We start from the raw sequence: 15,285 nt of genomic DNA on the forward strand, positions 1-15,285 counted from the left end.
ATCCGAGAAACATCTTTTTATAGAAAGAAGCTGGTGGTGATATCTTCTCAGAAAAGAAGGATCATGAAAACTTCCCCGATGAACGGATTTATATATTTTTAACAGAAAGATAAATGGCCGATATGAATCAATTGGTTACGGCCCATTTGAATATCCGAAGAAATGGTTCATTTGTGGACTGCACTTCCATTTAGAGATTAGTCTGGACCCTTCAAAAAATCCGGGATATCCGAGGTTAATAAGAAAAAAAAAAGATACATGGCAAAATGAAACTAGTTCGACCCAAAATCATAGCAGATTGTCTATAGAGCCATGCACAAAGACAAAGCCTAAAGCAGGCAATATCAAATATAAAAGTTTTTATATTGGGCCTTCAGTCTTGGCTAGTGGGCTTGAATCTCATTACCTTCGTTTCGACGTCGGGAGTTTACACAACATGCGTTTCCTCTCTTTAAACGCTAAATACTTTTAAAACGCTCAATCCCCAGGTTTAAATAAAATGACAATTGTACCCTAAACCAATACCTTTGTCTTCCCAACCAAGACAGAATAATCTTGGACACTTGTCTTACTCCACCAATCGTCGAATTGAATTCCATAGACGACGATTCACAAAAGTGAGTTTCTTGCCCGATTATCAGATCTAGTTTACTTGTGGGTTTTAGCATTCGATCGTTCTCCTTTGAAATCAAATCTGGTTCGGTAGATTCTAGGGTTTATATCTGATTACCGAGGAGAATGAAAAAATAGATCTTTGTAGGAAGTAGATAACGCCACGACATTGATCTGAATAGTATATGTCCTCAGTGATTACGTAAAGTTAGGGTATCCTTCGTGTTCTCCTCTCCCTGCTGCTCACTAAGCTCGTCTTTTGATGTATCTCTTTCTACTTTTCTCGTTGATTTTATCAGACAATCTTGTTATTGTATCGTTAACTTGTTAGGTTTATTTAGTGTTGTCGACATGAGGACAAATCTATGGTTTTTTTATATGTTGCAGGGGGTTTTGAGTTCTTTGCATAAACAAACACAATGGTTTCGTATCCCGCTACCACCGAGACTATCTCTCTAGCTCTAGAAGCCAACAGCTCAGAGGCTATCCAGATACTCTACCAGGTCTTGGAAGACCCTTCTTCATCTCCAGAGGCTCTCCGTGTCAAGGAGCAAGCCATTACTAACCTCTGCGACCGTCTCACCGAAGAGAAGCGAGGCGAGGATCTCCGCACGCTCTTGACCAAGCTGAGACCTTTCTTTTCCCTAATCCCCAAGGCCAAGACGGCCAAAATCGTCAGAGGAATCATCGACGCCGTGGCCAAGATACCCGGAACGACTGATCTCCAGATCACTCTCTGCAAGGAGATGGTGCAGTGGACCCGCGCCGAGAAGCGTACTTTCCTCAGGCAGCGTGTGGAGGCGAGGCTCGCTGCTCTTTTGATGGAGAACAAGGAGTATGTTGAGGCTTTGGCGTTGCTGAGTACTCTGGTGAAAGAGGTTAGGAGGTTGGATGATAAGCTTCTTCTCGTTGACATTGACTTGCTTGAGAGCAAACTTCACTTCTCGTTGAGGAACTTACCCAAGGCGAAAGCTGCGCTCACCGCAGCTAGGACTGCTGCTAACGCTATCTATGTTCCGCCGGCGCAGCAAGGTACTATTGATCTGCAGAGTGGGATTCTTCACGCTGAGGAGAAGGATTACAAAACCGGATACAGCTACTTCTTTGAAGCCTTTGAGTCTTTCAACGCTCTTGGAGATTCGAGAGCTGTTTTCAGTTTGAAGTACATGTTGTTGTGCAAGATCATGGTCAGCCAAGCTGATGACGTTGCGGGAATCATCTCCTCAAAGGCGGGACTCCAGTACGTTGGCCCTGATCTTGATGCCATGAAGGCGGTGGCTGATGCTCACTCGAAGAGGTCGTTGAAGCTGTTTGAGAACGCGCTACGTGACTACAAGGCGCAGCTGGAGGATGACCCGATTGTCCACAGGCATCTCTCTTCTCTTTATGATACGCTTTTGGAGCAGAACCTCTGCCGTTTGATCGAGCCCTTCTCACGAGTTGAGATAGCTCACATTGCGGAGTTGATTGGGTTGCCTGTTGACCATGTGGAGAAGAAGCTGTCTCAGATGATTCTTGACAAGAAATTTGCGGGTACTTTGGATCAAGGAGCTGGGTGTCTCATCATATTCGAAGATCCAAAGGCGGATGCGATCTACTCGGCTACTCTTGACACCATTGCAAACATGGAGAAGGTCGTTGACAGCCTTTATGTCCGGTCTGCCAAAATCATGGCTTGAATGAGTGATTGAGTTCGTCGTTCTATCTATTTCTTTACTCCCTTTTTCGGTTTCTTAGTTAATCGTTTGGACTCGAAAGAAACTGATGCTTCTCAATGGAGAAAGTGAAACTGTTTGGATCGTTCCCATTACAGATGCATGTATTTGTCTTTACTGCTTAAAATTTTTAGGATTTGCTTTACGTATGGATGTTGCAGTTTCCTTCTCTTTCAACTTTGAATGGTTTATTTACTGCTCTGCATTTATATGTTTCTGACCAACCAAGAAGTAAATTCACAGGATCCCACCAGTTCTTTTACCAAAGCAGGACATGACTTGCACACAAGTCTTCGTTTTGTTGTCTCTTCTGTCTCATTCTTTAATGTGCTTTGAATATCTGTGAATTGCCTTACCTTTTGTTGACTAGTTTTGGTTATGCTGTGTTCAATCTGGTAAAACCGAATCAATTTAAACTAAACCAAACCGAAAAAAGTGGTTTAGAATTAGTATATAAACCAAACCAAACAAAATTAGATATGGTTATAATATGGTAATTAATTTTGATAACCAAAACAAAAACCGGATCAAAATCCGGATTGAACATGCCTAGTTATGTCTATGGAGCCTTGGCTCAGAACATATCTAATATAAAACTCTATTTTTTCTTTCCAACTTACTAGTCTAGGCTTGTACCAAAATGATCCTCTTTGCCATTCATTCGATTCCAGCACTAAAATGTATGACATATTATTACCATCTTAATGTTTGATCTTGGTATATATTTTGCGGATTAGAGTTTTCTGTAAGATATAAGACTAGTGGTATTTTAAAGTTAATGTTTTTCACTATTCAAAAAGTTATGTACTACTTTTTGCTATTTTTGCATTTTTCTCTTTTTTTTTTTCTAGTCATCAGTGGTCTTGATGGAAATACAACATTTAGAATGTCCCACTTTAGTTCATTATATCTTCATTCACAGTTAAAAAAACAAACTATATACTGCTATTTTTGTAGGTCAGTGATTGTTTGTTTGTTGTTGAATAAGTGAAAAGTTAAATGCCCAATTGAATGAGGTTTCTTGGTTTAAAATTATACTACTAGACTAATGTCCAAAATCTTCGATTAACTTTATGTACACTTAAACTAACTGAAATGTACATAGATCAGAAAACTATACTTTTTATTGGTTAATGAGATGAGTAAAAGTTGACAAAAAGAGATTGATGAGCAATAATACTATCCTTAAAGCAAATCTGATCGACGTTAATTAATTATACTATTCAGATCTTGAAATAAGCAGTTTAAAGGGTTAATTAATGGTCAACAACACCGTCTTTCTTTTATAGCAGAAAAATCCCACGAGCTTGAATTTACAACTAAAGTTTTCAACAAGAAAAATTAAAAAAGAAAAGCGACAGCTGTTAAGTAGAGAAGCAAGTACTTAAACATCCTAATTAATTAATTAACTAGTTAATTTTTGTTGCTAGCCTGTACGTATCCAGTAAGCAAATCAAAAGCAAACATAACCACGTTCTTTCTACCGGGTTATATCCAAAACCCAAACCCAAACCCAAACCCAAACCTGAAACAAGAACCAATGATACGAAAAGAAAATTAACAAGATTGACCATCGGTATAGCAACGTAGTCTCTTCGCCGGAAAATCATGCCGGAAACCACCGTGAGAAGCCGCTGCTCGCCACTCTTCCACTAGCAAAGCGTCAAGCTCGACCTGATCAACGGTTGCAGTCGCAGCACCAAGCAACTCTTCGAACCCACCGACACGACCCGGAGGCTTGGCTTTCCGACGACCGGCGCCGACGGGAACATTCCTGAGAGCTCCACCGGCGGTCCAGTAACGCTGACAACCTTTGCAGAAGTGTCTTGGTTGATTAACGTTGTAGTTATTGAAGTAACAGAACTTTGTCTCCATGCTCTTGCATCTCGGACATGCTATGATCTTGTCTGGACGCTTCTCGGCCGTTAGATCTGATGATGGTGATCCAACGGCTGATTTTGTTTGTATCTCTGGCTGTTGTTGCTGCTCTTCTTTTTTAATCGTATTTGTGAGATTATTAGCGTTGAATGTTATGGTTTTGCCGAAGAGTTTAATCCCTTGGGAATTTTGGGAGGCCATTAAAACGAGAAGAGAGATAGAGAAGGAGAGTTGTGAATAAGTTTCTTGCAGTAATGAAAGAGAGAAGAGACGCTTATAGGAAGAAGATTTTTTTTCTTTCACTTTCTAAAAAGATTTATGAAAACGTTATTATTATATCGTTTTCGTGGGAAAGAAGAGAAAAGCAATAGTCTTGTTAGTAGGGAGAATACATATATGAAAGAATATGTTAGGCACATTTATTGCTTACTGCATTCAAAGATATGTCATACATCGATCCATATCAGCTTACAAATTGTGCGTATTCTTTTTCCTTTTTTCTTCAAAAATGTGTATACACTATTCAGTACAGTCTCCGTATATTTTATCAAAAAGGTTTCTGGAATAATGCTGTTTAACTTTGAGAAAATGGTTCAATTCCCCTGTGAACTAGTTGTTCCCGCTTTTTTCATACACGAACTTTTAAGTCATGCCAAAACCTACATGAACAACGGAAAAATAATTTATTCCCCTACGAACTAGTTGTTTCCGGCTATTTCACACACAACTTTTAAGTCATGCCAAAAACCACATGAACAATTCTATTTTTTGAATTACATACACAAACTATCGATTTTAAACTAATTCTCCTAAAACCGTAAATGGTGTTGTTTAAACGTTAACTTGGTTTATGACAGGTAGATAGTCGGTTTCATTTAGGTTGATAAAAATAAAATACTATGTCGTTTTGTTCTTCTTCTTTTTGTCAACTGCTCTTATTCTTCAGAAATCGTTTTACTCTTCATCATCAATTAAGGATAAAAAATTATATTCAGCATTTTCGAGTTATATGACATAGTAACTGGTTGGGTAGATATTTTCGAGTTATATTACATAAAGCATATAAAGAGATCATATGACATTAATTTTCGGATTGAGGAGAATATATAAATCCCTGCAGGACCGGAACCTGAGAGTAACATCCACTTACGGAACCAATCAAGCGTCCTAGACTACGCCAATTTTATAGTTCCCTGTGGCAATACATGGAGATTGGTAAGTTAGTATTTGCTGCTCTTCTTTCTTTAAACCGTCTCTCCACCTATCATAAACCAAGTTAACGTTTAAATAACACCGTTATGGTTTTAGGGAATGATGCAACAACACCTAGGATTCTCGACGATTCCACCTCCACAACTAATTAGGATTCTTTCCTTATTATCTATTGACGGTTTTATTTCCTTTTAGTATGTTTTCCTAATAATTACGGGTTTCCCGATTCCTTTAGGTTTTAGCTTTTATAGTTATTATAAATAGAGATCGTGATCAAACTTTGTAAGACACGATTGATTAATAAGAAGTTATAATTTTTAGATTTTAAAAGAGCTTTGCAAAAGGCACTGCGAAGAGTATTCGCGCCCTATCCATCTTGTTTTCGAATTACCTTCGACTACAAGAAACCAATTTCGAGATCAAACCTTTGATCTTTGAACTTCACAGCTTACGCTCTCTATCAGTTGGTATTAGAATCAGAATGTTCCGGGAAGAACTTCAGGTTTTCGATGACAAAGAAAATAAGAGGCGCAGGTGGGGACAATCGGGAACAGCTCCCGGAGGGATCCACATCAGAACTTACTGAGTTACGTACACTATTCATGGAGGCGCAGACAGCGACTCAAACTTCCATCCAGCAACTAGGCGAGATGTTAGCAGCTCGTCTAGACGCTTTAACGGTAGCTCTAACACCGTGCATGGAATATCAAGGCCAGCACGGGGTTTAAGCTCCATTGCCGCCGGTTCAGAAACACCTTCCTCCGCCTCAACACCCCCAGCAACAACAACAGCTTCCACCACCACGACCAGGACACCATCAACGAGCTCCACCTCAACACCAACTCCATCTGCACCAGCAATTTCTCCCTCCACCACCACAAGACCGGCGCCAGAGAAACCAGCATCAATACCCCATCGAGGACGATGAAGATGATCAACATAAAAAAGTCTTCCTTGAGGATCTGCGACAACGGGATAACTATGGCAACCACTGGGAAAAAAGTTTCCGCGTGGATATACCGGAGTTTCACGGCAGCCTACGGGGTGATGATCTCATTGACTGGTTGATATCAGTCGAAGAAATACTTGAATTTAAACAAGTACCTTCAGCTCGGCGTGTACCACTCGTCGCAACGCGGTTCCGTAGTCATGCCGCTACATGGTGGAAGCAACTGAAATCAACGCGCTCTCGCACCGGGAAAGCACCTATCCAGTCGTGGGAGAAGCTTACGAAACATCTACGACAGACCTTCCTACCACACAACTACGAGAGAACCATGTATACGCGTTTACAAAACCTTTGACATGGCAATCGCAGTGTCGATGAGTACGCTGAAGAATTCTCTTTGTTACTAACGCGTAACAAAATTAATGATAGTCAAGTTCAACTGGTGTCTCGCTTCATTGGTGGTCTCCGGTCGCAACTACAGACAGCCATGGCACAATTTGATCCTTCGACAATTGGGGAAGCTCTTAGGCGTGCAGCGTCGTTTGAACAACAATCACGTTCGTCTTCTTGGTCTCAATCAGAAACCTGATCACGGACACAAGAGCAACCAGCGAGCAATACATCATCATCAAAAGAAAACGTTGAAGCCGCATCTTCTGCAACCAAACCAGTCGTCCAGGACGAGCAGACAGTACGTTGGTCAACGCGACCCAACGCCCTCCGTTGTTATTCCTGCGGTGAACAAGGCCACCGACAGACGGCTTGCCCGCATGCTAACCGCCGTGGACTCCTTCTTGACGAGACACTCGACGAACGAGAAGTGTATGACTCCCAAGAAGAAGGCGACCAAGACGATGATATCATCCATCCCACCACCGGTGATACTGGACACGTACTTGTGCTCCGTTAGACATGCCTCACACCACATAAACATGATGAAAAGTGGCTTCGTACGAACATCTTTCGCTCAACTTGCACCATAAAGGATCGTGTTTGCAGCTTTGTGATTGATTTTGGAAGTAGCAAAAACGTCATTTCTGAATATGCAGTCGACAAACTAGGTATCGCACGGGAAACACACCCGGCACCCTATTCTCTAGGATGGCTTCATGAAGATACCACGGTGTGGATCACCCAGCGTGCCCTAGTCTCTTTTTCGATCGGTCCTTATTACAAAGATCGGATCTATTGTGATATTCCATGGGAATACGATCGGAATATCATTCATTATGGTACCGATAATACCTATCAGTTCACATGGGACACACATAAGATACTACTTCTTCCATCGAAAGAACCAATGCTACCAATCCCTACTACACCAGTCGTTCCTACGCCTCCGTCAACTAGGATTCTCGACGATTCCACCTCCACAACAAATTAGGATTCTTTCCTTATTATCTATTGACGGTTTTATTTCCTTTTAGTATGTTTTCTTAATAATTACGGGTTTCCCGATTCCTTTAGGTTTTGGCTTTTATAGTTATTATAAATAAAATCGTGATCAAGCTTTGTAACACAGGATTGATTAATAAGAAGTTATAAGTTTTAGATTTTAAAAGAGCTTTGCAAAAGGAACTGCGAAGAGTATTCGCGCCCTATCCATCTTGTTTTCGAATTACCTTCGACTACAAGAAACCAGTTTCGAGATCAAACCTTTGATCTTTGAACTTCACAACTTCCGCTCTCTATCAGAGAATTACTTCAAAATCGATAGTTTGTGCATGTAATTCAAAAAATAGAGTTGTTCATGTGGTTTTTGGCATTGGTTAAGAGTTTGTGTGTGAAATAGCCGGGAATAACTAGTTCATAGGGGAATAAGTTATTTTTCCATTGTTCATGTGATTTTTGGCATGACTTAAAAGTTCATGTGTGAAAAGTCGGGAAAAACTAGTTCATAGGGGAATAAGTCATTTTCCCGTTTAACTTTTCATGACTTTTTTATCAAAATTTCTAGAATAGTGACATTAAATAAGTTTTTTTATAAAGCTTGGAACACTAGCGCCAAACAAAGCGGTATAGAAATATAAGGGCATCTCTATCTCCGCTCCATAATATACTCTAAAAATGGAATGAAAAATAGAATATGAACAAAAGATAAAAGGGAGTAATCACTTTTTGTTTTTTCATTACTTCATTTTGCAGTAAATTATGAAGCGGAGTTTGAGATGCTCTGTGACAAGTGCAATCAGTTAGAATAATTAGAACTGGTTTCATTTTCTTGGATAAAAATGGTTTTTATTGATAACTAACTCATTCAATATTGTTTTGATTTTATCCAGAAAAGTTTTTAAAAGATGTTTGTGTGCGTGCAAGGGCATTATTTTTTAATATGTATTTCTGAATTGAGACTGTGTCACCAAAAAAATAAAATATGTAATGTCAACATTCAAAACCTAATTGTCCCTTTGTTTGCTAACTAAAACCTTATTATTCTCCATATATATTAGAGTTATTTAAAATTAGCAGAAAGAATCAATCATCTATTTATTCTTATTTTTATAGTAGTTGACTAACATTTTAAGATGATTCAATCTTTGGAAACATGAGTCGACAGAAAATTGAGTAGGATTCGACCACAGTTGTTTGATGCCAATTCTTCAATATGAAATTAAAATTCAAGTTGATGTTATATGCATGGCCGGTCCTGGGCTAAAGCCTATAAAACAAGGGCTTTAGGCACCTGAAAAGATAAGTATTTTAGGGGCGCCAAAATTTAATAAGATCTGTTTAGTGTAGTGGTTTAAAGATTTGATTTTTTCCTTTCATGCAGGAGGTTCGATTCCTTTTTTTTTTTTTTTTTTTTAGTTATAGTGATTATAAACAAAAATAATAATAAGTGAGGACAAAACAGACAAACTCAGACCAAATATGCATTGAAAACTGAGAATATACATCTTTTAAAAAAAAAAAAAAAATTAAAACATGGATCTTTTAGGAACAGAGGCAGTATGATGTATAAATGATATAAAAGAAAATCTAATTAATAATTCATTATTATTTTGACGGCAGTTTATGTATTAGGTTTTAATTCTTCTCAACTGTTTTTATTCTAAAATAGCTATGTCCTCATTTGTTGTTGATGACTGTTTCACATCTTCGATGTATGCCTACTTCTTCTCTATTTCATCTTATTTATTTTCATATTTTTATAATTTATTTTAAGAATTTCTTGAAATCTGAATAAATATAACATTATTAGAAGTAAGATATGTTTTCTGGAATTGTATAAAATTCTATAAAATTTTATAAATGAAAATACTTTTGAATTTATTTTAGTCCTATGAAGAATATTTATTGTATGGAATTTCATTACCTTAAAGGAATTTTGTCAAAGAAAAATACAAAAAGGTTTATTAGAATTTTCAAAATAATGAATGATTTTTACCCAAACACAGAATTGCTTATTGTGTAATTTTTTTATACCAAAATTGCAACTCATAAAAATTATATGTCTCGTGAGTGATTAAACGGATTGTCAACGATGATAATAGAACACAAATAGACTGAAATATTTGAATATTATAAATTAATGAATGACTTTTAGAAAAAGTAATAATTTTTTATAAATAATATACTGATGTTTATGTTCTCTAAACTTAAGTTTTAATAATATTTTCATTATTGTGATTATATAAAAAATATAGTTAAGGGACAACAATAAAAATTAGAAAGAGAGGGGCAACAATTTTTATGCACTTTTAAGTTTAATGAAATCGTTTTGCACAAAAAAAAAAAAAAATGCAAATTTTTATGATTATATAAGATAATTTCTTTGAAATTCAGAAATAATGAGTAACAAATCAAGAAAATACAAAACATAATAACTTGCATTTTAAGAACTATGGAAGTTCTAGACTCGCGATCCATAATCTCTAATGCTAGAAATCAATCTTTAAATAGTTTGATAAAGGAAAAAAATTCATATACCAAAAAAGATTTGAATCTACAGCAAAGAAAAAACCAGCACTACAAGAAAATATATTTTTTACGAGGGCGGTATTCGTTGTAAATTCGTCGTAATAGGGGCTTTACGACGAATTAACATCGATACGCGTTTCGTTGTTAAACGCTCGTCGTAACGGAGGTTTCGTCGTAAAGTCCTAGTTACGTTTACGAGGAAGTCAATTCCTCGTAAAGCGGAAGGAAACTATTCGTCGTAATGCCCTCGTAAACGACGATGTAAATACCTCGTAATAGTTCGTTGTAAAAGCCACGTAAGGCTTCCACGTAAAGTCGATGTAAATTTTACGAGGACTTTACAACGACTTCATGTAAATTCCTCGTAAACGTTACAAGGACTTAACGTGGAATTTTACAACGAATTTACATCTCCATATTTAAAATATTAATTAATTATAATAATTATATAAATTTTATAAAACAATAATTTTAAAATTTAAAATATTTGAAATAAAATTAAATATGAAACCAAATAATTTTTTTTTAAAACTATAAATTCATTAATTAAATAGAATTTAAATTTTTTATACAAAACAAAAAAAATTAAAAAAGGAAACTAAAGGCCAACATCATGGTCATCGAAGTAGTTGGCTGAGGGGTTCGGGTCTGTAGACGTTCCTGCTTCGGGATCCGGCTGGCTCATCCCGAGAGCTGCTCGTCTCTCCGCCAAAGCTCTCTGCAAAGTTGGATTTCCCACCGCCATCACATCCAGCAAACCCTCGAGAGAGTCCAAACGCTGCTGCTGGGTATCCATGCGAGCCTGCATCCGGTCGTTGTCCTGGTCCCGTCTCGAATAGTATGACGAAGTCGCCCTTGCAACTTCGTTAACGGAACCTATTCCAACCGTCCTTCCCTTCTTTCTAGGAGCCACCTATATGTATATATATAAAACCGTATTTAGAGTTAATAATAAAATAAAGAAAAAAAATTAAAATTATTAAATTTTACCTCCTCGAAGATCCGGTCGACCTCTACGGTTGACAACTTGACGGGTAATCCATCTGCAGACTGTTGGGTAAGTTGCGTCTCTTGCTCTTCAACCCGAGACGCCACAGCGTTGAAGAGTTTCTCGGATGCAGGATCCACAAAAACCCCATCTGGTGAGGCGTGAGTCATCTTGAATAAGTCCGAGAGAGATGGCAAAACTCCCGTCTTCTCCAACTAATAAAAAACAATAATAAATAAATTAAATAGAATTAATAAATACAAGTTTAAAATAATGAAAATTATAAATTTAAATAAAACTTACAGCTTCGAGACGAATTCCGGCATGGGGTTTTTGGCCGGATCTATGAACCATGGGCAAATGGCCATCTTTATCCCTCGTTCTTCGGGAAGCGGAGCAGGAGTTGGCTTTGCGGATGGAGCTGGGTTCGTTCCAATAGGTGATGAGGCCATCCCATGCTTCCTTTGTGACCCCGCTCGGCTTCCCCTCATAGCCGTAAATCTCCTACTTGTCCTTCCAATCAGAGACGGTGTTGCAAAGACGAGTTTTCGCCTTTGCAATAAATTCGCTCTTCACCCTCTCGGTGATTCCTACGGACCAGTTCCACCTTTGCTGAAAAAACAAACATTTTAAAAGATTAGAAAAAAAATAATAATAATTATTTAATTAACAATATAAATATTAATAATATGTAAATATAATTACCGCAAAACATTTAAACCACGTCGTCTTGACGTGATCGGGAGTCATGGTCCAGTTGGGATAAGGGCCGTCATAATATCCCTTCATCGTCTCTGAAACGCTCCGGCTAACACGGTTGTTAGCCCCAAACCTGCAAATATAACAAATTTGTTAAAAAAATTGATCAAAGATTTTAAATTTAAAATTAATAATTTTATGTACTTACCAATAAGTACCCGGGGGTCTATCGGGGTCCAGAACGTGTAAACCCTCTCGTCCGGGCTGGGCAAGCAAATCCTCGACGGTGTATCTTGCGAATGGTGCATGAGCTGGCACCCGCAAATCGGGATGAACTGCAGCCGGTGGGGCAGGCTGATCCGGGGCGACAGGTGGAGCTCGTGGGGGAGGCATCTGAGATGGAAGAGGAGGAGGGGTCGAAGGAACTCTCCGAGATGTGTGAGAGTCTGGAACTGTCCCGGAAGAAGACGATGGACCGCTAGAGGAAGATCCATCGCCAAACAAATCCGCATACGTAGGTGCAGGAGCTGCTGGTCTCGGTCTAGGAGCCATCTAGAAAATTTAAAAAAATTAAATTAATATATATCCTAAACGAATTGTTTAAAATAATTTTCTAAACTAATCATCTAAACTAATTCCGTTAACTAATCACCTAAACTAATTCCCTAAACTAATCACCTAAACTAACAACCTAAACTATAAAAAAAAAAAAAAGATAGAGAGAGAAAGTTACCTTAGAGGGGGAGAGGAGTTAGGGAGGAAGATACGAGCAGTGCTCGTATCTTCGACTTCTCCCATATATATAAAAACGGTTTCCTCGTAACTTCCTCGTAACATTACGACGAAGTTACCAGGCCCGTGTTTTTCCATTTACGACGAAGTTACCAGGCCCGTGTTTTTCGATTTACGACGAAATTACGTCGAAACATTGGTTTACGACGAATTTACAAGGCCCACGTTTACGACGAAGTTACCAGGCCCGCGTTTTTCCATTTACGACGAAATTACGTCGAAAAATCGGTTTACGACGATTTTACAACGCTTAACCCTAAACACCGAGAATGAAATCCCTAAACCCCAAAGTCACATATCATCTAACATCATATCTCTTCTTCTCTACTACTTTGTGCTCTTTCTCCAACTTAAACTCTAAAACCCTAAAACTCCAAATAATTTTTTTAAAATTAACACAAATACATATTATATAAAACAACATTTGTTACACATACATTAGGATGGTAAAAAAACAATATTTCTTTAAACATACGTTACAATAGAGAAATACAACATCAGAGACATATATTACATCACTCTAAATCGTTTTCGTTCTCATCAATATTACATCACTCTAAATCGTTTTCGTTCTCATCACTATCATTACAATCATCATCATCGCTTCTCTCGAACTCGTCTTCACGTGCTTCATCTGTCGCATCTTCGAGAATATCTTCATATTGAAAGTTTTGCGGGTCGATCAAAAGGATTTCATCAGTTGGTTGTTCTGGTACCTCAACTTCATTGATAGCGTCTTCTTCTTGCAAGGGCGGTTCTTCTCCAGCGACAATGCGTCCACGAGGTGTAATTTTGATAGCAGCTAACCAGTTTACATGGATTTTACATGGTTTTAACATATTATTTACAACGAATTTACGACGAAATTAGGTAAGTTAAAGCACATTGAATACACGTTTTCACCTAAATATAACGGTAACATGATTCGTTGTATTGTCGATGTAAAGTTTACTTTTCGACGTACTTGCGTCGTAATATTACATGACGTTTACGACGAAATTTGGTTTCGTTGGTTTCGTCGTAATTGCGTTGTTAAGCCACCAGTTACTATTTCTGAGATGACGATAAGGAACCTGTGTCGTTCGTCTGTCTGCCAATTCAGTGGAATGACAAGGAGAAAGTGGACGGAAGTGCAGCTGGTTTGTACTTGAGAGGAACCTTTGACGATGGTTGGAGGTTCCTTTCAAGTATAAACCAACTGCACTTCCGTCCACTTCTCCTTGTCGCTCCACTGAATTGGCAGACAGACGAATGACTCATGTTCCTTATCGTCATCTTCGAAATAGTAATTGGTGGCTGAATGAGGAACATAGTCTAAACGCCATCAGGTTCGAGAGGAAGAGAGTTGTGTGTTGTGAAGAAGAGAGTTGTGGGAAATGACATATATATATAGAGAAATATAACAATGATTTTACAAGAAAAGTTTTACATGGATTTTACATGGAACATTTACAACGACTTTACAACGAATTTAGGTAAGTTAAAGCACATTGAATGCACGTTTTCACCTTTATATAACGGTAACATGATTCGTTGTAATGTCGATGTAACGTTTACAACTATTTCGCATTCCACGTACTTTCGTCGTAAACTTACATTGACTTTACGACGAAATCCTTTCGTCGTAAATTACCATGGAGTTTACGACGAAATAATGTCTCGTCGTAATTGCGTTGTAAAGCCCATGTAAAGTTACGAGGAAATAATTTCGTCGTAAACCGCCGTTGTTACTGCTACGTTTTCTTGTAGTGCAGCCCCACTTTGAATTATCACTAGGCCACCATATATTTGTTAAAGTTATTAATGTTATATCTATATATATAAAGAAATGTTCGCCTCTCTCCCGTGAAGCCATGTCATCAAGTCGTGCGTAATGGGAGTGACACGTGTCCCATTTTATATTTGGAGCCAAAATAAATGAATGCAGTCAGGGGTAATCGAACCCAGCACCTCTAGCACTGGTAATTTCTCTTAGAACCACTAGGCTGAAGTCACTTTTTATAAATATGTGGCCGCGAAAATACTTATTATCGTGTCGGCTGGAAGCCCATGCTTCTTCTGCTTGTGGCCAAGGCCGACACTGAACTGACGTCAAGATGAAGATCGTGAAGTTAAAAACTTTGCTCCAAACAGTTTTGCAATGTTTCCAACCTTTATAACTTGATGCATATAATATATATCAAAATACATTTGTTGTACACGTTTTTATTAGTTTTGCTTTTAAAAGAAGATATTTACAGTTATAAATGTTTTGTGCCAGTGAAGTAATGGTTGAAAAACCTCTATACATATGTCATTTTAAAATAATACCCAACTTCTATATATAGTCAATACATATGTCCATGTTATATTATAGACTAAATATTTTCTCTTTTAAAAATACAGAAAACAGCTTTTTTAGTTTACAAGCAGTTGTTGTAGAGCAAGTATGCATTATACAAAATAATATATATTTAAAATCCATACGCAAAAACATAAAAATTGTTATAGGTCTCTTTCTAACACATGCACACTCCACT

General features: G+C 37.8%; 3 protein-coding genes across 4 annotated transcripts; 1 reads left to right on the plus strand and 2 right to left on the minus strand.

Annotated features, from left to right (window-relative positions):
* Positions 1–430: 430 nt before the first annotated feature.
* On the plus strand, positions 431–2,472 carry LOC106401706 (26S proteasome non-ATPase regulatory subunit 11 homolog). 2 transcript variants are annotated; one of them, XM_013842266.3, is made up of 2 exons: positions 431–617; positions 1,000–2,472. In XM_013842266.3, exon 2 carries the CDS (start codon positions 1,032–1,034, stop codon positions 2,289–2,291), a length of 1,260 nt encoding a protein of 419 aa, XP_013697720.1. In that variant the 5' UTR covers positions 431–617; positions 1,000–1,031; the 3' UTR covers positions 2,292–2,472. The 2 variants fall into 2 exon arrangements, with proteins under 2 accessions (XP_013697720.1, XP_022558028.1); XM_022702307.2 differs by lacking the exon at positions 431–617 and adding an exon at positions 631–876.
* Positions 2,473–3,583: 1,111 nt separating this feature from the next.
* LOC106399445 (dof zinc finger protein DOF1.5) lies at positions 3,584–4,782 on the minus strand. Its single transcript, XM_013839928.3, has one exon. It carries the CDS (start codon positions 4,404–4,406, stop codon positions 3,885–3,887), a length of 522 nt encoding a protein of 173 aa, XP_013695382.1. The 5' UTR covers positions 4,407–4,782; the 3' UTR covers positions 3,584–3,884.
* Positions 4,783–11,237: 6,455 nt separating this feature from the next.
* LOC125587980 (inverted formin-2-like) lies at positions 11,238–12,969 on the minus strand. Its single transcript, XM_048759482.1, has 2 exons — positions 12,183–12,969; positions 11,238–12,107 (listed from the first exon to the last, which is right to left on the minus strand). Exons 1-2 carry the CDS (start codon positions 12,524–12,526, stop codon positions 11,957–11,959), a joined length of 495 nt encoding a protein of 164 aa, XP_048615439.1. The 5' UTR covers positions 12,527–12,969; the 3' UTR covers positions 11,238–11,956.
* Positions 12,970–15,285: the final 2,316 nt, after the last annotated feature.

Source organism: Brassica napus, chromosome C5, assembly GCF_020379485.1.
Source record: "Brassica napus cultivar Da-Ae chromosome C5, Da-Ae, whole genome shotgun sequence".
Lineage (NCBI taxonomy): Eukaryota > Viridiplantae > Streptophyta > Magnoliopsida > Brassicales > Brassicaceae > Brassica > Brassica napus.